General features: G+C 44.9%; 1 protein-coding gene across 2 annotated transcripts in view; it reads left to right on the top strand.

Moving 5' to 3' along the window:
- Positions 1 to 21,792, top strand: part of MSH7 (MUTS homolog 7) — a 64,173-nt gene extending 42,381 nt beyond the window's left edge. For both annotated transcript variants that reach the window (XM_087384496.1, XM_087384495.1), the window contains 3 exons: positions 20,219 to 20,315; positions 20,444 to 20,571; positions 20,803 to 21,792. In XM_087384496.1, the coding sequence (XP_087240622.1) occupies positions 20,219 to 20,315; positions 20,444 to 20,571; positions 20,803 to 21,387 (810 nt within the window). In that variant the 3' untranslated portion in view covers positions 21,388 to 21,792. The remainder of the gene's footprint in view (positions 1 to 20,218; positions 20,316 to 20,443; positions 20,572 to 20,802) is intronic.
- Positions 21,793 to 23,368: the final 1,576 nt, after the last annotated feature.

The following is a 23,368-nucleotide window of genomic DNA, read 5'->3' as shown; positions in this document are numbered from 1 at the left end:
ATCAATTCAAAATGAATGATGTGCTGTATGTCTTATGAGGTGAAAAGGATATACCTCAAGGACCGTTGGTTTCCGCAATGGAGATTCGAAAATCTCAAGAAGAGTTTTTGTTTCTTTGTACAGCATCGGTAGAGCCGATTGATGATTCTTCGGCTAGCACTGGCTCCTAGTGGGGGTGGGGTACAACGAAGACATGTATCTGCGAGACAAAGGCTAGTAGGCCTAGTAGGTAGTCCATAGTACTTGACTCACCGCCATGTGGGAAACAAGTGAGTCCTCCAGATAATGGCCATCTTTGAAGACCATTATAGATGATCAAGTCATGGACTACCCCCAGCTCAAGTAGATGTCGTCCATATCCTGTCACCAGTGAGACATCTAAATCCCTAGCTCAGTTGCATCTAGCTTTGGGAGTATGTGGGCATCTTTGTCATCTGTGAAGTCAAGCAAGACTACCTGTCTATCACCTGTCCATGCATTGAAATCCCCTAGTAGGAGGGTGTCTCCTCGTCTGGAGAACTCCGTGATGTCATTATGGATCGTCTCATATGGGATGTGTCCCTTTGTTGTGACCTCTCGTGCATAGGATGACGTGTCGGGAGGAAAGTAGCACACTACAATAAAGATAAGTTGGGCATTTGCAGATGGACTCGTATCCATATGTGTCGTGCATGCTCCTCTCTTCGTACCACAAATGAGTGGTGATTTGAAGAGGACAGCTATTCCCGCAGAGCCTTGTACTCCACTATCTCTCCTCAACTCCCTCCTATGAGCTGACTCCCATGTGTATCTTGTCATTGTGGGCAATTGTCACGAGGACGTGAAATTATGGGACTTTTGATTTGCGACTCTCGTAATTTACGCGTGACTGGTCTTGAGCCTCTGGGGCGCGAGGGTCCGGCCATGGGGCGGGACTTGGGGAATTGAAATTCCTAGTGGAGGGAACTGAAGGCTTACTCCGAATCATCCTAGATCCCAAGATCACTTGTAGCCTCTCAAATCCCTTCTAGTCGGTAGTTTAAAGGTCCCTCCAACATGGCAATCAGTCTCACGAGTGTGTAAAAAAGCTAGCCCTTTGTCGGTGGATCGTGGAAGTGCGCCTGGAAGCATTGTCTCTCTAATCAGGCCAGGGCACCCTTCCCTCATGTGAGTCGTGCTCTGGCGGCATGGGTCATCGTGAAGCCTGGTCTCGTGAATATTGCCCCCAGGTACGTGTAGGATTGCACTATCTCCACTAGCTCCCCATGGTAAGTGAAACTATGTTGATGTCGATGTTGATGAAGCATTGCTTGGGATGCGTTGAGATCATAACCTTGGTTTTCCCAAGGTTGACTGTCAGGTTCCTCTCTTTGCAGAACATCTCCATGGCCTCCAGGTGTTTCTGCAAACCCTCGGCTGAGGAAGAAATGAGGACTATGTCATCTGCATAAAGTAGTATTTGTACCATCAAATCAGCCAATAGGGAGCCCTCTCCTCCTAGGCGATTAACAAAGGATGTGATCTCATCAATGTATAGCCCGAAGAGAGTCAGTGAGAGGGGGCAGCCCTACTTCACCCCTATGGTGCTCTCAACCCAATCCGATAGCCCCCCAAGAGCACGGACTCGCCCTCTGACAGACTCATATAGACTCATCACTCCCCAGATCATGACCTCTGGGAGATGCAACTCTTGTAGCCGCCTGATCAAGTGAGAGTGAGGGACTGTGTCAAAAGCCTTCCGAAAGTCCACAAAGCAAGTGTAGACCTTCTGGCATGTGAGGTGAGCTCTCATCTCCTTATACTCATCATCATACAAGGGTTCTGAGGCATCTTCCCAGTTGAGGCATGTGTGGGTCGGGTCGTAGGGAAAGATATGATGGCAGCCTCGTGTACCACTGAAGCCAAAGTGGCTGAAACTTGAGCAAGGTCTAACTCCGCTCCGTGTAAGGTCGGAAGCTCTGGAGCTAAGTGACTCACGTAGACTGGATCGAGAGTCCAGTCAAAGTGAACATGGATCCGAGTGGGCACATGGAGGACTCTCTCTGTGACTGGCCTGATAGTGGAAATATAGAATGCTAGGTATGAGTGATCAACACCGAGTGGCGGAGGGGATACTACAAAGTGAAAACTGAGGTGTGAAGGCAAGGGAGCCCATTAGGTAGTCCACTGTGCTTGTCCCCCCCCCCATGTGGGAAACAAGTGAGTCCAGTGGATGATGGCCATCTTTGAAGGCCATTGTATATGATCAGATCATATACTGCTCCCATCACAAGTAGGTGCCACCCATACCCTGTCATGTGTGGAGCATCTGCTGAGTGTCTCACTATCCCGAGCTCAGTTGCATCTAACTCTGGTACTATGAGGGAATCGAATGTAAAGTCAAGTAGTCCCACTTGGTTGTCCCCTGTGCGTGCATTGAAGTCACCAAGGAGGAGGGTGTCACCCTGTCTAGAGAATCTGTGATATCATCATGTATATTCTCATAGAAGCTGTTCCCTTCTATGGCAACCTCACGTGCATATAATGATGTATGTGGAGGAAAGTAGCACACCGCAATGAAGATCGGTTGTGCCTCTGGTATTTGAACTCTAATCCACATGTGCCGTGCATGTTCCTCTTTCCTAACCACTGAAAGGAGTGGCCTGAGAGCTGATTTGAAGAGGACAGCCACACCCCCATAACCTCGTACTCCACTATCCCTCCTCAGTTCCCTCATATGGGCAGACTCCCATGTGTATCCTGTCATGGTGAGCAGCCCTCTCTTTGGGCTCTCGTGTGTCTCGGTGTAGAAGACCATATCTCTGTTACTGTATGTCTCCAAGAACCCTCCTGGATTGGACCAAAGGGTGCCATTACAATTCCACACTGCCATCCTCAATTTGTTTTGCATACTCGTCCGATTGTTTAGACACTGTCATGTGCTGTCCCCTTCTCCTGCATCTCGTGCTTCTCTTTCTGCCCTCTCTCGAATGGTCACCTTGCCATCTCTGTAAACTGCCCATTGCCCCTCTTGTCTTGCAACCATCACGAGCACCATTCCTTCCCTTCTATGCTCCTGCTGTAGGAGTGTGAGATCTTCATCTAGATAGATCTTGGTCCCCTTCAGTGTTGCCCGTGTACTCATGAGGGTGGATCTATCTGTGGCTGTTCGTAACTTTACAACCAAGGGCCTCTTCGGTGCATCTGCTTTACCCACTCTCCAAGCTGATTCACAAGTAAGGCTGATTCCCATCTTGTCAAAGAGGGTTTTGGCATCTGACATGGGGCTATCACCTACAGGTAGACCTCTGACCAGCACATTCAAAGTCTTGCTTCCCGGTTGTTTTTCTTCTTCAAGTGTCTCAGAGATGAGCTCCCTTTTCTTTGGTGTCGTGTCTTTCTTTAGCACATCTTTCCATGCAAGCATGCTTGCCTTCCCCTTTGTGAATTGTTGTATGAAATCAGCATGTTTCCCTTGTACCGTTGTTTGCAAAGCTGCCGTTTCTTTTTCAGCTGTTCATTCTCTGATTTCAGCACATCAATGATCTTGCATCCTTCCTCTGGCACCCCCTTTGCATCTTTGAGCTGTTGTATTTCTTCTTTAATGGTGTTCAGCTCCTCGTATAACGGTGGCTGAAACTCCCCTTCCTCCCAGTGTGCACTTGCCTTCAGTTTGTCATTCTCATCTTTAAGGGCAACAACCTGGGCTTCTAATATCTCAACCTGAGAGGCCGAATGACTGGTTTTTTCACCTAGAGCACAATTCATGTCCTGCAACATTTTACCTTTTTCACATGTCCATTTGGTTTGCATCTCCTCTTGCCATTTCTTCATTTCATCTTGCATTTGGGCTCGGAGGTTTGAGAGCTCGTCTCCTCTAGTCTCTCTCAGCTTCTTGCATAGGCATTCAATTTCAGTGTCTTGCATCTTGCCTATTTCCTTGAGTGTTGATATGCAAGCCTTGGCACTCGGGTCTTCTATTTTCTCCACCTTCTTCCAGATGAGGCTATACTTCCGGTCCTTCTCACCCCTTGTTTTCTGGTCTGGTGAGCTCTCTTTTGCTCCCATATTGGCAGCCTTTCTTGGTCCTTTCTTGAGTGGTTTGCTAATCTTCTTGTAGGTATAGGTTCGGTGTAGATTGTGAGGGTTGAGGAGGTGGTAAGCGGGCCTTGAGGTCTTGAGGGGGCTGGCCACCAAGGTCAGCCTTGATGTCTAGCAGCTCAAGGCTGCTTCACAAGCAGTGCACAGGTGCTAGGGGCCTCGGGGCCCCTTATGGCGAAGCTGAGCAGCCCGTGGGGCTGCTTTGAAGCTTCGGGGCTAACACAAGTGCCCTTGGTACCCCGGCAGCAAGCGTCTCGGTCCTGCGATAGAGGAGAGGGCTCCCGTGACCCGTGACCTTTTTGGAGGAGCAGGCACAGCTTGGATGGGAGGCAGCCAGCAAGCAAGTATGGGGGAGGGGGCGAGCGAAGAGTAGCAAGCAACTAGCGTGGCGGGGAGGTGAGCAGACAGCACCAGCGTAGCGCAGCAAAAGCGTGGTGCAGTAAGCAGCAAGGCGTGAAGGCTCATGGCGGGCAGGGTGGAGCTAGGCGAAGCCAATATGGTGGGGAGTAGCGTGGTGTGAGCAGTGTGGCGTGGAGGTGCAGTAGCATGGTGAGGAGGTGCAGCAGCATGGCGGGAGGGAGCAGAGAGCAGCATGGAGAGAGAGAGAGAGAGAGAGAGAGAGAGAGAGAGAGAGAGGGGCTCAAAGGCATGGATATTAGTACAAAAAATTGTTTCCAATAGTATTATCAACACTGGTAACTATACATATCAACGTTTATTTTGACAAAAAAATGAATAATTTGTTGAGATATCGAGCTCCACTCGTGATATGCCAGGGTGACCATTGTGCATTTATGTCACTGACTTGTTAGCTGTAGATGCAGTTGGTACACCGCCCATGAATAATAGCTGGATGATAGCTATCTTTATGTACTCTAGTTAGTGGCTCAGTTAGTAGGCCACCTAGGTTAGTTGAGTTTGGTTTGAGACCCACATATAGGGTTCACCTATTCCTTTGTACTTAGAGAGTTCTTTTGGCTTTCATAACTAAGAAGAGGAAAACTGTTTTCAGCCTCCACCTTTGTGTGTATTCCCCCATTGTGTATGTGAGAAAGCTCCAAGTGAGACTCCTTACTAGGGCAATAGCAATTGCATATAGATCTAGGGATACAAACACAACCAAGGGGCTGACAGAAAGAAAGAAAGAAAGTCTATTAATGTCTGCGAGAGAGAGAGAGAGAAAGAAAGAAAGAAAGAAAGTGTATTATTGTCCACTAAAGGCCAAAATGGGCCCATGGGACATCAAGAACTCTGCGTACAAGATAGCACAAAATCAACGTGCCACAAAGAAGAGAGTAAGCTAGATGCAAGGAAACCGCCCCTGGGTGCAAAATGGGGGGATGAGTACAATATGTCAATGCAAAGATACAAGTCCATGTATCACGGAGTCTGAGAACCAAAATAATACTAGAAATCCTGTCCATCGACTCTGCCTCCTGCTATGAGAGTACAAATCTGAGCAAAAGTGAGGTGAGCGGCTGGTAGGGCGAGATCTCCATGAGTAAGTCTCCTCCGAAAAGCTGCCATCATCCTGGATCGTCTGGAGATGAAGCGGCGAGTACGTCCCCTATGTAACAAGATCCTGCGGCGTCTACAAACCATCTCATATGTACATCCACAGGGTGGAGGCATGTGTCCTGTGTGAGCTCTGACCTCCTCGTGCTCCTCCTGATACCTGTCATCTGGTATAGCGTGTGTCTGAGCTCTATCGGGCTGGGCTCTATCACGCTCCGGTCTGTGCTGATGGTCTCTGAGGTAGTGTCGTCGAAGCATAGTGGCCTCCCTGACATAAAGAGCTAGGCAATGCTGATCCTCATAATCCATCACTCGTGAGAGAGGTCCAAAGCCATCCGTGAAGAGACAGTGGAATCTCCCTCTGATCTCATAATATAGCGGGCATCTGCAAATGAAGTGCTCCTCTGACTCCACCTCTCCCATGGTGCAACAAGGGCAGATCCTGGTCTCTCGGCCTGGACGACGTCCATCCTCCATGCGTCGCATCCTACCAGCCTCTATCTCGAGCTGATGCGAAGAGACTCTAAGCTGGCCAAGGGCAATCCTCAGTGAGTGGGACATGTGGATACCTGTGTAGCCTGGTGGAATGACAAATCCATCCTCTGAGATCCGAAGGAAGTGGTCCGAGAGAGAGAGAGAGAGAGAGAGAGAGAGAGAGAGAGAGGGCTACAACCAATGGGCGGCTAGGACGGGTTGAGGGATGGGGGCTATGACAATGACGAACAGGTAGAGGGCTACGATGAACAACGAGCACGCTACAATGAATGAATGATGGGCTACGACAAACAAACTCTCTCTCTCTCTCTCTCTCGGGGGAGGGACGGAGGGAGGGAGGATACTCAAAGGGAATCAATGTGCAAGACACCAAGTGTGGAGAAGGGGGGAGCCTTTTTAGGCCCCCCTAGCCAACCTGGTCGGCCAGCAAGGCTGGTCATATAGATTGACCAATAGGTCAGCCTTGACCCGACCAGAGGGTTGGCTGACCCGACCCAACAAGGTTTGGGTTGACCCGACCAGTCAAATCTGGTAACCTGCCCTGGTTGAGGCCCAATTTGGGCTCCCAACTCAGCCCTATTAGCCAGCATAGCTAGCCTAACCAGGCCTCCACCTATCCTACCTTCCTGATTGGGCACACGCACAATAAAGCCCTCTCTCTTTAACAAAAACAACCATCTAAAATTTAAAAATTCAAGAAAAAATAAGGGAAAAAAAGTGTAAAACTTTTTTTAAATAACTTTTGTTTGGAAGTTGCAACGCTCCACACATTTTGTAGAAACGTTTTGTCATGTTTTGGCTTGACGAAATGTTTTTTGGTGCGTTTTAAGGGACACAAATAAAATCAAAAAGAAAAAATTGGAATTAATATGTGTTGAATTAACAAAACTAATTACATGAGAAGCTTGAAATTAATTAACATGAGAATGCAGAATGCGAAATGCAAAAGAGGAAAAGAGGGAATGCAAAAAAAGAGGGAATGCGGAATACAAAATCTGGAATGCAAAATGCAAAAAAGAGGGAATGTGGGATACAAAACGGAGGAAATGCGGAATGTGGAATGTGGAATGCAGAATGCAAATTGCGGAATGTAAAATAGGGGGAATGCGGAATGTGAAATAGTACGTTATGTGTACAAAAATTGTTATCTGACTTGAGTGCTAGTGCATGGACTAGATGTCATTTTGCTCCTTGAATGCATAGTGCTGAAAAATCTATAGTTGAAACAACCACATCATCAGGAAATTGATGTATGCAGTTGTTGAATTGTTTTGCTTCGCATTGGGCCATGTAGTTATTGAAGAGACATGGTAGCTAGCTAGGAACGGAATGGAAATATGGAAAGCATAATGAAAGGCAAAATGGAAAGGAAAGAAGTACAAGTGCAAGGCAATAACCAAAATACTCACAATGTATTGATAGCTTGATGTTGATTGATGAATGACTCAAGACAAGTACAACACTATATAGTGTGACACTAGACTCTAGAAAGCCATAGTGTATATGGGATCTACAACTCACTAGACTATAAAACACCCCCTAGACACCTAGTACACTCATTTTTGACTCACTTTGGCTTCATATTTCAACACCTCTCCACGAAGGTAAGGTGAGAGACTACTGGAATGGAACCAAGAACAGAACATGACAATGACGGTCATCAAAACTGTGCATGTTGGTCTAGAACTAGACATGGTTCCCACATAATCTCAGAGGCAAGTGAGCATGGCTTAGAGGCTAGTAAGCATAACATAGAAATCTCATCTACAGAGGCTCATCATGCATGGATGCATGACCAACTCAGAGGTCTAGGAGACCAATGTACCAACATCCTGGAATTCTCAAGCCAGGCGTGATAAACAAATAGACCTATCAAAGCCAATACATATGGCTCCCACAGTACATCCCTCCTTGGCTTCATAACGGGAAACCGGGATGAAGTCACACACCACTCATAAAAGATATAACATTAGTTTAGGAGGACTGTCTAAGACTCAGTACCTTATAGACTCAATGAAAACAAATTACTCAATACATATCATTTTAGGGGGACTACCCAGGCCAGAGGATCCCAAAATACATCAAGCTGTAGCAGTAATAAAAAATAGATCTCTTAGGAGTAAGAGATGTCCTCCAAGTAGCCACTGCACATATGTGCACATCCTTGCTAGCCGATGACTATGTCGATGAAGCACTAGGCATGGGTGCCCCAAAATATGTGTTGGTGAAGTCCATGGGGTAGCTACATGGAGCAATCATGGCATGACTCTCAAAATAGAAGATGGAGAGTCACCCAAAAGTTGATGTAGAGGCCTCGGGTACCACGAGCAATCAGAAAGCCGATCAATGCGAAGAACCTCAGGCACTAATCAGATAAGTAATATCAGGGAAGTCACGAGCACTCAAAGAGTCAATCAATGTGAAGCTCGGGCACCACGAGAACTCAGAGAAGCAATCATCGATAGTCGAGAAATAACCACAGCTCAACAATTGGTATGGGAAATCATAGGTCGATGCCGGGCCGTGTCATGCTCGGGAGTTCTCGGGAGCTTACATCAATCTCTCCGGGCCAAGTGAGAGAGGACAATGTCACTAGGCCAAGTGAGAGAGCAATGTCAGGAAGTAGAAGACCAATGCCAATGTTGGGAATGCGAGGGAGAGAGAATTCAGAGGCACATTTGAGCTGTTAAAAAAATGCGGGCATTTAAGCAACTCATTGCAGGCACTTAGCAGAGAAATGGTGGTGGATTTGGCGACTGTTGCAGGAGCAGCAGCGTGGGCAGACTCCAGAGAGCACAGCAGCAGCGTGGGCAGCTTTGGGTCAGCATCAGCTTCGTGGTAGGGCAGCAAGAGATGCGTGGTATGGCCAGCAAGAGCTGCGTGGGCAGCTTCGTGGTACGGTAGCAAAGGCGGGTAGAAGAGTGAGCAGAATGCTGGGGCGAACAGAGGAGCGGGCAGAAGATCCGCAGGATGGCGGGCAGAGAGGCGGCTCAGTTGGCTGAGCATTGGTGGGTGCTGCAGCTCCAGATGGTCCTTCCTTGTTGAGGCTCGAGGTCTTCGATGGTGAGGCTTGAAACCGGCCTCTAATCACTCAGAGGGCAGTGGAACTAAACCTTTAATGACTTCAGCACTTATTTACAGCTCACAAAGCAGGGGCGTTCTAGCCTCCATCCCCAACTGAGCACGCAGCCCCAATTCACTAAGCCTTCGCAAGGCTTTCAAGCATAGAACACCATCACATAAGTGCACTTAACCCATAGGCTTAACCCAAAGGCATTCTCTTTTCCGAGTGCAATTCCATTGGCTGTCCAGATGCAATCACACTGCACCCCAGCTGCACTCTCTTTGAGTGATTTCCGTATGGCATTCACAAAGCTTTTCAAAGCTCCAAAATAAAATCAGCAAAGTACCCAACCAAAGAATGACTCATGTAGCACTGCCTGGGCACCTGTGAGCCAAGAAAGAGACGGCACACGAGGCCAACCAATAGCTTATGGCAAAAAGAAATTGCAGTAGCAAAATCACAACTCACCAAGCCCTGAAAACTCGAACCAAGTCCTCAATCGCCAAGAGGACATAGTAGCCAATGCCCAATCGCATTCTCAGCCAAAGAGGAGTGCAAAGGCATGAAGAAAGAGCATTTACAAGAGCTGACCAGTAAGAATTTCACTGAAAAATGCGAAAAGAAGCACTTCTGTTGCGAAGAAGTGGGAGTTCTTGGGCTCAAAAGAAGCGTGCTTCAGAGAGGAATGCATTGAGAAGGTTTTGGAGAAGTTTCATCGCCGGAAAGTCCTCCAAAACTGAGAAAAACCCGTCAATCAGCGCGTGGGACCACTCGAAATTCAACAGAAAGCTGTAGCTTTGCAAGAGGAGAGGCCCAGGAGGCGGTAGAAGCAAAAAGGGCCAGAAAAAGCCACTTTTGCAAATTCGACCAGCAAAAGAAGTGCTCAGCTCTGCCTATTTTACCAAATGCACAGAGGGAAAAGCATATCACTACGAAGGGGAGGCAGAGGGGAAGCCATCGGGCCAAACGGAAGTCCAGGAATCCAAATGGGTGAGGAGTTATGAAGAAAAACGGAATTCAGCTGAAGGAGGCTGAAAAACCAGTCCAAAATCTCAACAAAGGGAGAAGATGAGAGAGAAAACCACACGTGTGAAGTTTTGAAGGCCCAGGAAGGTCCAGGAATGGCAAAGGAGCATGTAGAAGGCACTAGAGCCACCTGGAACTCTAGGGGGGCCACTGAAGGTACATGGCCCTCTAGGGGGCCCATTAAAAATGCCACATCATCATTTTCCAACAACCACTCTTTTAATTCCTTGGAATGCCTTTGGGCCTAGGGATTAATTACGCTTATGTGCTAGGCACCATGCCGCGTTTAATTACACATTATTAAGCCCACGCTTGGACTTTTAAAACCAAAGTTGTCACGGTCTTGTAGTACATTAAAGTACTTAGAATTTCACGCCCTTGTGACATATCCCTCTCTTGAAACAGCAAACCACAGTTTGCTGCCTCAAAACATAGGAGCGAGCATGAAATATAGCATAAAAGAGTATACAAGAAAGCCGCAGCTATAGTATACAGAGACAGTGAAAATATGGCTAGGAGAGGCATGCATCCATCCATATACATTGCCATATACACTGCTCAAAATCTATGTGATCCTCGGCGATCAATAGTCAAGATGCATCAATATCATGAAGTCTCACAGTAGAAATACTGTCGAGACAACTTAGCTCACAGTGCAACCAAGATCATCATTGGGAACATCATTCATAGCTATGGCTATCCGAATGAGTCTCACTATCTCGGATGAAACATACAGTGTCATCAAGGGACCTCATGAAATCACGGTGAGCCCGTATGTACTGAGGGAGTGGAGGTGCTACCCCCCTCTCGAACACCAGGTAATGCTCCAGATGCTCGCTCTGCTGAACTACGTGTAGGAGCCCGGACCGCAGTCGGCTCTAATTGGAAAGCATCAAGGTAAAGCTGCAATATCCCAGGTGAATCTGCTAGTTCACCTTCCTCCATCCATTTCACATCAAGTGATGGGTAATTTTGAAATTTTACCAAGTAGCGACGGATAACTTTACCTTTGAGCTTTCTATCCGTGTGTGCCAAAATCTGCTCTGGGACCAGAAGTTCATCCTGTTCTTTCACTTCAGGCTGCACCTCACAGTATATACTAATTGTGTAATGAAGGAGTGGGTCCCAAATGATGAAGCGGTCTCTCAAGTTTCGACGAAGACACTCGGGAATATCGCCATGATATTGCTTTAATAAGCTCACATGAAAGGCATTATGTATCTTCCAATGCGGAGGCAACTTCAGCCTGTAAGCTACCTCGTTTATCTTTTGAGAAACTTGGAAAGGACCATAGTAACGCATGTTCATCTTTGTGTACAACCTTTCCTTGCCTTTCTTATTTTTCAGCCTTGCCTTCTGAAAACGCAGCAAAACCCAATCACCTTCTGTGAATACCAATTCCCTGCGGTGCTTATCTGTTGCTCTTTTCTGCTTGTCTTGACTTCTTTGCAAGGCATATTTGATCTTCTTGTAAGCCTCTTCAAGGCTTTCCATAAAACGATCAGCTTCGAAGATTTTCTCTTTTGTATGCAAAATGGGAGGTATCTTCCTGGCACCTTCCACTATTTCAAAAGGTGCTTTATCTGTGGATGTGTGCACCGTATTATTGTAAGCATATTCCAGCAAAGGCAAATAATGCTCCCATTTGCTTTTGTGGTCTGAGACATAGCATTTAAACATATCCAAGATGGTAGAGTTTTCCTGCTCCGATTGTCCATCAGACTGAGGGTGAAAAGATGACGAAAAATTCAGCGTAGTGCCCATATTTTCAAACAGTCCTCTCCAAAAGAGGCTGGTCATCCTCGGATCTCTATCACTAATTATGGATTCAGGCATCCCATGATACTTGAAGACATGCTGCAAAAACAATTTGGCCATTTGATCTGCTGTAATTTTCTTTCTTACTGGCACAAAGTGGGCTTGTTTGCTAAACCTGCAAATTATTGTCCACAATCCATCATGTCCAGTAGGAGTACGTGGAAGATCAAACACAAAATCCATAGCTATGCTTTGCCATGGTCTATCCGGAATTGGCAAAGGGTGTAACAACCCAGGTGCCTTCTGCCTGTCAAACTTTACTTTCTGACAAACCATGCATGTTCTCACATATTCTTCCACATCTTTCCTCAAAGATGGCCAATAAAAGTATTGCTCCATTGCTGTAATTGTTGCTGTAATTCCCCTATGTCCTGCATATGGAGGAGCATGACTTTCCATTATGACTTTTTGTCGCATCTGATCAGTGACACAGAGTTGTCCATGCATCAAAATGAAACCCTCTTTCAAGATATAGTGATCATGCCTTTGACCATCAGAAAGCTGATCATAAATAGTTGAAAAATCAGCATCATTAACATACTTATCTTTCATCACATCTAACACATTGTTGTAAGCAATGCTCATTGCTGAAACACTGGGTTTCTTGGAGACTGCTTCAGGCTGTGGTTTCCTGGAAAGTGCATCAACCACGACGTTTTTGTTACCCGGCACATGTACAATTTGAAAATGAAACATTGAGAGGAAGTTAGCCCATCTCATGTGCTTTTCAGATAATTTTCTCTGCGTGAGAAAATATCTAAGTGACTGATGATCTGTCTGCACATAAAAATCAGCTCCAAGAAGGTAATGTTTCCATGTGGTCAAAGCATGTATCAGTGCTAACCTTTCCTTCTCGTATGTCTGCAAGTACAATTCAGCATCTTTGAGAACTCTACTCTCATATGCAACCACTCTGCCATCCTGCATCAAAGTGCCTCCTATGCTGTTCCTACATGCATCACAAGTTACAGCAAAGGGTTTTGCAAGATCTGGCAAGATAATAATGGGTTCAGAACACAACTTTTGCTTTAGCTCTTGAAAAGCTGCATTTTCCTTTGGTCCCCACTGAAACGGTACAACTTTCTTTTGTAAAGCATGCAAGGGAGAAGCAATTTCTGCAAAGTACTTTATAAACCTCCAATAGTATGAACACAACCCAAGAAAGCTTCTGACTTCATGCAGATTTTTCAAAATTGGCCAACTCCTTATGGCCTCAACTTTTGCAGGATCCATCTTGACTCCATCCTTTGACACTATATGACCGAGAAAATGAATCTCATGCATAAAGAACTCACTTTTCTTGGTGTTTATTGATAGCTTGTGTCTTTTCAACTCTTGAAACACAATAGTGAGGTGTTTCTTGTGCTCCTGCTCATTTTTAGAGAACACAATGATGTCATCGAAGAAAGTGCCCACAAACTTTCTGTGTGCTCTAAAAATTCTGTCCATCATTCTATTGAAAGTGGCAGGTGCATAAGTCAAACCAAAAGGCATCACAAGGAACTCATATAAGCCAAATGAAGTGCGGAAGGCAGTCTCGTAGACATCTTCAGGCCGTATCCTTATCTGATGGTATCCATTTTTAAGGTCAATACGATTGAACATTGAGGAACCTTCCAACCGATCCAATATATCATCAATGCGTGGAATTGGAAAACGGTTCTTAATTGTGACTTTATTCAAAGCCCTATAATCAATACACATTCTCCAACTCCCATCCTTCTTTTGCACAAGCAACACAGGGGAACAGTAAGGAGAATTACTTGGTTGTATTAATTCCTTTTCCAAGAGTATCTTCACTTGTGACATTATCTCTTCGTGTTGTGCCTTACTGACACGATAGGGAGGTATATTAGGCGGTGAGCTTCCTGGAATTATATCAATTTGATGATCCTCGGGCCTCTTGGGAGGTAATTCTTGAGGAAGTGCATCTGAGAAACAATCCTGAAAATCTGAAATAAAAGCAGCCCTTTCTCTATCTAAAGCAGTAAGAGTAGAGCCTTCTTGAACTGGTTGGCTGTCCTCTTTGACAAAAATCAAGTACGTTGAAATATGATGCTTTATTACATTGGAAATACAAGAAGCTGAAACTACAGAGGGATGGACTCCCCTTTCAACTTTACATCAAGTACATGATTTTTGCCTCTATGAGTTAAAGAAATCTTCTTGTTTCTCATTTGCACATCAGCCCTCACCCTGTACATCCAAGGCATCCCAAGCAAAGCATCACACTCTGGCAAAGGCATAATGTAGAAGTCCTCTGCATCCTGATATCCCTGGATATGCATCCTCAACTTGCCAATGATAGGAGTGACAGGTGTGTTGAGTTCAGGGTTGGCCATATCACACATGCCAGATGGCCCCATTTTCTCAGGCTTGATGCCAAGCCTTCCTGCCATATCAGGAGTTATGAAATTTGCCTTTGCCTCAGAATCAAAGAAAAACAAACAATTCTGATTTATGATTTTTCCCCATGCTCTGCGCATCTCAGTCTTTTTCATTTCCTCTTCATCATGTGCATGTGGCAAACTCCCAATCACATCTGGAAGAAGTCCTGCGGAAGGTTTAGGCTTTTTGCCCTTCCGATCAGCCTTCTTATCACCATTCTTATCATCATCTGACCTGTCTCTTTTCTTGAATGGGCAATCATAAGAGCAGTGTCCCTCTCCTTTGCATATAAAACATTTGTTTTGCTCCATGAGTGACTTTTTCTCTTCATCAGATAACTTGGTACGGGGCTGTTTATTAGGTTGTCCACGCCTTTGACCAGCTTTAAATTGGGCTTTTCCTCCCTTTTGAAACGGTCGTTTGCCATAGTTTTTATTTTCAGATTTGATGTCCTTATCCTGGTGTTTGGCAGCCCGTTTGTTGTCTTCTTTCTTGCTGTCCATAAAGCCCAAATTCTTCTTCTGCATCCATGCATATGCTGTCCTTGCATTCTCAATTAATTGAGTCATAGAACCCACCTTGGTTTTGATGCAATAATCACGTAGCTCACTAGGCAATCCACAATAGTACCTCTCCATTTGCTCTTTCAAAGAAACATGCCTGTAAGAGCTCAATGGCAGCAAATATCCCAAAACCTCTGGGTGTAATCATCAAGATTCTTGCAAAGTTTATATGATAAGTCATGCCAGTGTGAAAGTACTTCAACTTCAAAAGTTGGAGTAAGCCAAGTAGAAGAGAACACTTGCTTAAATTCCAGCCAAGTAGCAGGTGCATCTCCATGAAGCATAAGGTTGGTGTACCACTTAAGTGCATTGCCTTTCAAAAATGTGGCAACCTTCCTCATCTTGGATGCTTTTGTAAACAAACCCCCAAGAAATGCAGCATCAAATTGTTGAAGGAATGTGAGGGCTTTGTACCTGTCCTGTACTCCATTATATGTATCAAACTTGACATGAGAACCACCATCCTTAAATTCTTTATATACATTTGATATTGGCTGTCCCAAAGATGGCTGTATATTTGCAGCATTCCCTTCACTAGGGAGAGCCATGCTTGGCTGAACATTAGACATGGGAGCATATGATGTGGCTTGCATGCCTGGCTGCATTTCCACATTGTCATACATGGCTTGCTTTCTATGCCCAATTGGCGGTGAAATCAACATAGCATCAAAGATAGAATCTGTACCAAAATATTCAGGTTGCCGCCTCAAATATGGCTGAGGTGGTTGAGCCACATTTATGGACTGCACATTATTATTTTGAGGAGTAGAAGTACCCACCAAGGCCTTGTGCTAGCTGCTCATACTGTTGTACTGGCTGTACTTTTTGTACCTCTTTCTCAAGTGCTCTTTTGGGTGATTCCTCTCTCTTGGAAGTCACTTTCTGAGTCATTTTTGATGGCTGTCCCTCATGGGAAATTGATGCATGAGTGTGCGGTCCGCCATGAGAAGCTGATGCATGTGTGTATTCACTCTTTCCGTGCTCGTGCTTTCTTGATTTCTTCTTCTTCTTGGCATTTGTTTGCACAATCTGAGCCAAATTTTGAGCCAGCTGAGTCAAAGCAGTCACTGCACTTGCAAGCTGTGCATTCAACATAGTAGCATCATCTGACTCACTGCTAGAACTAGTATCACCGTTGAGCTCAGTTGTAGCTTCATGTGTGGCCTGCTCAAAAGGCATTTGTTGTGCTCCCTGCAGTTGTACACTAGCTGGATCATTAAGGCTTTCCTGCCTTCTCCTTTGAGGAGTTGTGGAGCTCTCTTGCTCATGGGTACTCACCATGTTTATGGTTGTAATATTCAGCTGTCAAAAAGTGCAGCAAACATATCCTTCCACCAAACTACCGAGACTCACCTCTTGAGAAAGAGTGTGTGGTAACTCGGCAATGGAATCAATGAAACTGGCCTCTAATCACTCAGAGGGTAGTGGAACTAAACCTATAATCACTTCAGCACTTATTTACAGCTCACAAAGCATAGATCACAACCATTAACCATTGCATGATCACCATTTGGCATTTACCCATTTGTTCACAAACAAAACCACTGAAAAAGGGATGGAGGCTAGAATGCCCCTGCTCAACAGACATAGACAAGTGCACCCAATTGGCCCCAAACACCGTGGCGCCCCTTTCGGTATTTCTTTATATTTCACAGTGAAATGATTACGAGTTACATCTGGGAGACCTTCCCTGCAACTGAGCACGCAGCCCCGATTCACTAAGCCTTCACAAGGCTTTCAAGCATAGAACACCATCACATAAGTGCACTTAACCCATAGGCTCAACCCAAAGGCATTCTCTTTTCCGAGTGCAATTCCATTGGCTGTCCAGATGCAATCACACTGCACCCTAGCTGCACTCTCTTTGAGTGGTTTCCAGATGGCATTCACAAAGCTTTTCAAAGCTCCAAAACAAAATCAACAAAGTACCCAACCAAAGAATGACTCATGTAGCACTGCCTGGGCACCTGTGAGCCAAGAAAGAGGCGGCACACGAGGCCAACCAATAGCTTATGGCAAAAAGAAATTGCAGTAGCAAAATCACAACTCACCAAGCCTTGAAAACTCGAACCAAGTCCTCAATCGCCAAGAGGACATAGTAGCCCATGCTCAATTACATTCTCAGCCAAAGAGGAGTGCAAAGGCATGAAGAAAGAGCATTTACAAGAGCCGACCAGCAAGAATTCCACTGAAAAATGCGAAAAGAAGCACTTCTGTCGCGAAGAAGTGGGAGTTCTTGGGCTCAAAAGAAGCGTGCTTCAGAGAGGAATGCATTGAGAAGGTTTTAGAGAAGTTTCATCGCCAGAAAGTCTTCCAAAATTGAGAAAAACCAGTCAACCAGCGCGTGGGACCACTCGAAATTCAACAAAAAGCTGTAGCTTTGCAAGAGGAGAGGCCCAGGAGGCGGTAGAAGCAAAAAGGTCTAAAAAAAGCCACTTTTGCAAATTCGACCAGCAAAAGAAGTGCTCAGCTCTACCCGTTCTACCAAACGCACAGAGGGAAAAGCATATCACCACGAAGGGGAGGTAGAGGGGAAGCCATCAGGCCAAACGGAAGTTGAGGAATCCAAACGGGTGAGGAGTTATGAAGAAAAACGGAATTCAGCTGAAGGAGGCTGAAAAACCAGTCCAAAATCTTAACAAAGGGAGACGATGAGAGAGAAAACCACACATGTGAGTTTAGAAGGCCCAGGAAGGTCCAGGAATGGCAAAGGAGCATGTAGAAGGCACTAGAGCCACCTGGAACTCTAGGGGGGCCATTGAAGGTACATGGCCCTCTAGGGGGCCCATTAAAAATGGCACATCATCATTTCCTAGAGGGCCCATTAAAAATGCCACATCATCATTTCCCAACAACCACTCTTTTAATTCCTTGGAATGCCTTTGGAGCTAGGGATTAATTACGCTTATGTGCTAGGCACCATGCCGCGTTTAATTACACATTATTAAGCCCACGCTTGGACTTTTAAAACCAAAGTTGTCACGGTCTTGTAGTACATTAAAGTACTTAGAATTTCACGCCCCCGTGACACTTGGGTAGGAGGAGTAGAGCTCAAGATGGAGAGGCAAAGGAAGAAGGGAGAAGGGAAGGGGAGCTCCTCCAAGTGAAGAGAGGGCAGCTTCTCTTTCCGGCCACCCTCTACCTCATGGAGAAGCAAGGAGGAAGGAAGGCTCTGATACCAAATGAAGAGACACTAGGAATGGAATGGAAATATGGAAAGCATAATGAAAGACAAATGGAAAGGAAAGAAAGTACTATTGCAAGGCAATAACCAAAATACTCACGATGTATTGATAGCTTGATGTTGACTGATGTGAATGACTCAAGACAAGTACAACACTATATAGTGTGACACTAGACTCTAGAAAGCCATAGTGTATATGGGATAACTCCAATGTGACACTTGGCATCCATAGAACACAGTAGACTAGAACTCACACTAGAACACACTAGAACACACCAAATTGACTCAACTTGGCTTCATATTCTAACAGTTATTTGTGTGATGAAGACCGGTAAATAAGTTAGTATGTGTTGTTCGTCCACATCTGTCTGGTTGTGATCAGGTGCAGAGGGTTGGGAAAATTTGACAGTTAGACATCTGCAAGAGGTGTCAGCAGGGTTTGTTGCGTTGCAACTTGTTTGGGTTGTGCATTGATTGTTGCTTGGTTCTAGAGGACAAGTGGGCCAGTTCATAGAAGCCTAATGAGGCAACTAGACGGTGGGAGTTTGCTAAGTGCTTATGGTAGTTAGAGATCAGCGTATAAGATCACATAAAGCTCAACAATTTCTACCTCTAGATGAAGCTTCTAGAGCGTGGGATGAGTATTGGTATCTCATGCAGAGGAACTTATCGGAAGCAAAGTATACCCTGATAAATTTTGAGATATAGTGATAAAGATACCCTGTCCTTTACCTTAATTTATTTAAGTCAGAAATTACATGTTTTGGATGAATGATAAGATCAAAATGAAAGTCAGAGGAAAATATGCCAAAAACCGCTCCTTTCAATTTCTTCGCATTACCCACCTGTTCTTCGTCATTGTATTATGCTCCCAATCCTTCATAAAGAAGGAAGCTTGTGTGCGTCTTCTTCTCCAAGGTTGGTTGTGGTTCAAGAGCAAGCTACCATCTAGCAACCATGGGTTGATTTGCCTACAAACAAAACAAAAAATTTCCTTGGCTGAACGACTATTTGGAAACTCAATTGCAAGACAACAGAATGAGTGCATCTATCTCAAAATGCCTTGTCCACACTAGTTTGAGCGAAGTGTCAATGGTCATGCATGCGCTTAACACGATTGTACTCGTCATCCGCAAAAGCCCCTCCCATTGACCAGCCTGATGCTCTGAGAGCAATGGGGAACTAATTTGTGATGAAAGGGGGGGAGATCAAGACTGGCAAGTGGCTAGGAATAGAATGGGGCCTTCTAGGGATTTGGGGAGTGTTTTGTCACACACTGCAAAGGAGAAAACGTGTGTGATTGACGATTGATGCATGAAGCACCCAAATTGGGTTATGACTTGAGGAGAATCTAGTCTTAGAAACCTGTGATGATTTGAAGATGGTAGGAAACTCAATCCTTACAATTATGTATCAGAGCTGTGAGCGAGGACAAGGAAAGTGAGTAGGTTACTTGGAGCCGTGAATTGGTGAAGTGGTTGTTGAACATGGATTAACTCAAGGTCATGAGGGTTTTCGTTTGAAAAATGTGTCCCTTTGCTTCGTTCTTTAATTTATTAACTACATCTTGCCCCTAGGCACTTACCCCTAAGTGCATGCCTAAGAAATTAACCAACGTTAATGAGGATGGAGGTTCCTAGGGCTTTCTAGTTGTCTCAGGATGCCGTCATCGAAGACCCCATCATCAAAGACATTGATAGTAAATCCTTGACCGAACCATATTTAACACTACACAACAACCAAGTATTTACATTTATATACATTAACACCGGTCTCCCTAAGGACTTCTGTCACTAGTCCATCCAAGGTCCTGCTACATTCTAACTGGAACGTAACAGTATATCTTATTGCTACCTATATCACAAGCATGAATCTGCATAGTGACTTGAAGTTGCAAGGGCGGTTGTATTTTATGTTAGCACTCCAGTATTTTAAGCTTTCTTCCTTGCTATCGCTTGCAGATAGCAAAGGAATGGTGTCTTTTGGCTTCTGCTTTCTTGCCATTATTTGTGTAATCAAGGCATATGCTCTCTTATGTTTTTCACAAGCGAATAAAGTAATGATCTTGAAAAGCGATACGTTGCTAATGTGATCTTTGATTGACAGCTTGGCTGTTATGTGCCTGCGGAGTCTTGTGTTTTGTCACCTGTGGATATTATCTTCACACGGCTTGGTGCTAGTGATCGAATTATGATGGGCGAAAGTGAGTGATCTGACTAACTCTATCATTGCCATCAAACGTGGATGTATATTGAATACCTGATCAAAGTACCCCTTTCGTAAGTAAGCCCAGGCCATGTTTGCAGTGTCAGTAAAAATTTTGGTTTTCAGGTACTTTCATGGTGGAGTGTATGGAGGCATCGTCTGTATTAAGGTACGCCACTAGAAACTCCTTGGTCATCCTGGACGAGCTTGGACGAGGAACTTCTACGTTTGATGGCTATGCAATTGCATATGCTGTAAGTAGCTCTCTTAACACTACCAGCATCACCTCTTAGTTCAAATTTTGTACAGTATGTGGATTAACATAAGTTTAAAATCTATGAAGGAAAGTGAGACATAAGGTCTTTGCTTAAGAAAATAGTTCTTGTGTTGCTTTAGTTGACTGTTTCTGATTCCAAGCTGGAATGGTCATCAAATCCTGGGATCACCTTGCATACTGATACTTTGACGTATCGGTTTCCTTTTAGGTTTTTCGCCATCTGGTCGACACAGTAGACTGTCGCTTGCTCTTTGCAACACATTACCATCCGCTTACCAAGGAGTTTGCTGCTCACCCTTCTGTCAGGCTGCAGCATATGTCTTTTGCATTTCAATGTACTTCAGGCTCCAAATGTCCGGACAGAAAGCAGCCTTTTGCCTTCCAGGGAGATAGATTAGCACAATCCCTAGATTTTGGTGAAGAAGATTCAGCTATGTTTGAAAGACGCCTGGTCTTTCTTTACAAGCTTGCTTCAGGTGCCTCTCCTGATAGCTATGGGCTACATGTAGCATCATTAGCAGGCATACCAAGAACCATAGTGAAACGAGCAGAAGAGGCCCGTAACTTCATTCAGTGCAGGCTATCTTCAACTTTCGAGTCCGCTTCTCATCGAGAGCAGTTTTCTCATGTGCATGACCAATGGTTACGAACCGTCCTTGCAAATACGAATCACAGTATGTCAAATTGTAACTCACTTGATGTTGAGGATGCATATGACACTTTACTTTGCATATGGCATGAGGTGCAGAGCCATATGGGTACGGGGAAAACGAAACTTGAGTTACTCAGATAAAGATTCTGCAAAATCTTGTTACTACAAAAGTTTAGATCCTTCTGAAAGCCTCAACATCTTTAATGAAGTGCTAGATTGTAATGGCAGCACCAAACGGTAAAAGAAAAACCTAGAATTCAATCTTTTTATCGTTGATGATACACACATGAGTATAAGCACAATATTGTAAGCTGGGAAGGCATTCCAACACTCCACAAAGTAGAACATCCAGTAGACGTTGGAACAGTGGATCTGGAAGTCAGCTCCTGGCATATGTATTTTTTGGACTTCAACCTATGTTACACACAGCTGGTCTGATTTTGCAGTTCTGTACATTTTGATTAGTAGGAAGACAAGCTGCTGAGAATTCAGCAAAAATATCCCCACAACTTTGTTTCTATGAACTTTCAGTAAAGCTGACCTGAATTAGCGTCATGCCTTTGGTTTCATCATTTCAGTGAAAATGTCTTGTAAAATTTGGATAAAGCTTATTTCTTCCAAGTTTTTGAATGGATGAATTGATGAAGTTCAAGTCTGCACACTGCTTTGTTTTTTGCTGTGTCCATAATTTTAGAAAGAGGGCTGGGTGTTCGTTGGCTGAAGGAAGACATCATCTTTGTGCATACATGAGGTCTATTAGAATGCCATTTATTGTTTTTGACCTGGGAATCCACCTCTAAAATCTGAAGGTGAAGGTCGTTCTATTTCACCTCTGAGAATTGATAATGAAGGAATGGCAAAACTGTGGGTGCACTAGAGGGATGAAAGCCAAGGGATGACATATACCCTTTGACCACGGATGACTGTGTGTGTAGAAGGGATGACTGGATTCTAGAGCGGGACAAGTCACGGTGTGGGCAGGCTGACTTCGTGAGTGTGCTGACAGTTTGCCTTCTGTGCGTAGTTTGTTGTAACTCTGCTGTGGTCTGCGATTGAGAGTCTGCCCAATTGTATTAATGAGACTCGCCAGAGTCTAGTTAGCGGGTTGTAAGTGTCGATGATGTGGCGAGTCGGCGATGATGGCGATGGCGAAGACTGTCGATGTGGGCCGATGCGTAGACCAGTGGCGATTGGCCATAGACTGCATGTTCAGACTGCGCCGGGCAGATGACGTGGCCCACTTGTGCGACGTGGCACGATGTGTCCATTCTAACATGCGTCAGTTCGTGGCGCACAATTTTGCTCGTGTCGTCTTCCTCCTTTGGAACCGTCATTTGGATCTAAAAGGGCCACTTCATGGGACGGTGGCTCCAACAAAGACTCCACACCAGCGAAGGAATTTGAAGGGTTTGTACATTTTCAGCGTCGTGGTTGTGAAGACCACCAATTGTTGTCAATCCTAACGATGATATTAAAACGAGAGAGATGTTATGGCAAGCATAGCAGAAAGATGCAGCTATTACAACATACATTCGATAAAGCAATGGTGAGAAGCATAGTGGAGAAGCGGAGATGTAGTATCAATAGTGCATGAAGGTGGGATAAAAGTCACGAAGCATGTGAATGAAAGGAAGTAGAGCGACTATTGACAAGCCCAGAGCGAGCGAGCGAGAGAGAGGGAGAGGGTGGAGTAGCTATGTTTTGGTACAATTGACCAAAGAACTAACATTCACCTTAAAACTTGCTTAACATCCATCGAAATGTCGATAGTGGAGATGTTTGAAGGCCTTGGTTTGTAGGTGCGAAAAGAGGGATGAACGAGTGGGAATGGGTGCATATATAGGTTGGGTTTTTGGAATGCTTGGGAATGCGCTCTTATCGCAAGTCATTAGGAGCCATCTCCTTTGCTTTAACAACTTCTTTTAGCATGTGATGCTCATTGCCCAAGCCCTCTGGCCTCTTGTAGGCTTCCTTTGAGGGCCATTTAAGGCTTCTCTCTTGCCTTTTTCGATTTGTTACTTGTTGCTATTGTTGAGGCTTCTTTGAGCCTTCAGAGTTCTTTTTTCTACAAGTAATGAAATGTAGCTATGTGCTGGTGTCCATTACAAGTTCCTCCTATGGC

Source organism: Dipteris shenzhenensis, chromosome 14 (genome assembly GCF_047967505.1).
Source record: "Dipteris shenzhenensis isolate YYH24624 ecotype China chromosome 14, Dip_SZ_1.0, whole genome shotgun sequence".
NCBI classification, from domain to species: domain Eukaryota; kingdom Viridiplantae; phylum Streptophyta; class Polypodiopsida; order Gleicheniales; family Dipteridaceae; genus Dipteris; species Dipteris shenzhenensis.
The sequence above is the reverse complement of the archived record's forward strand: the minus strand, read 5'-3'. Positions and strand labels throughout refer to the sequence as shown.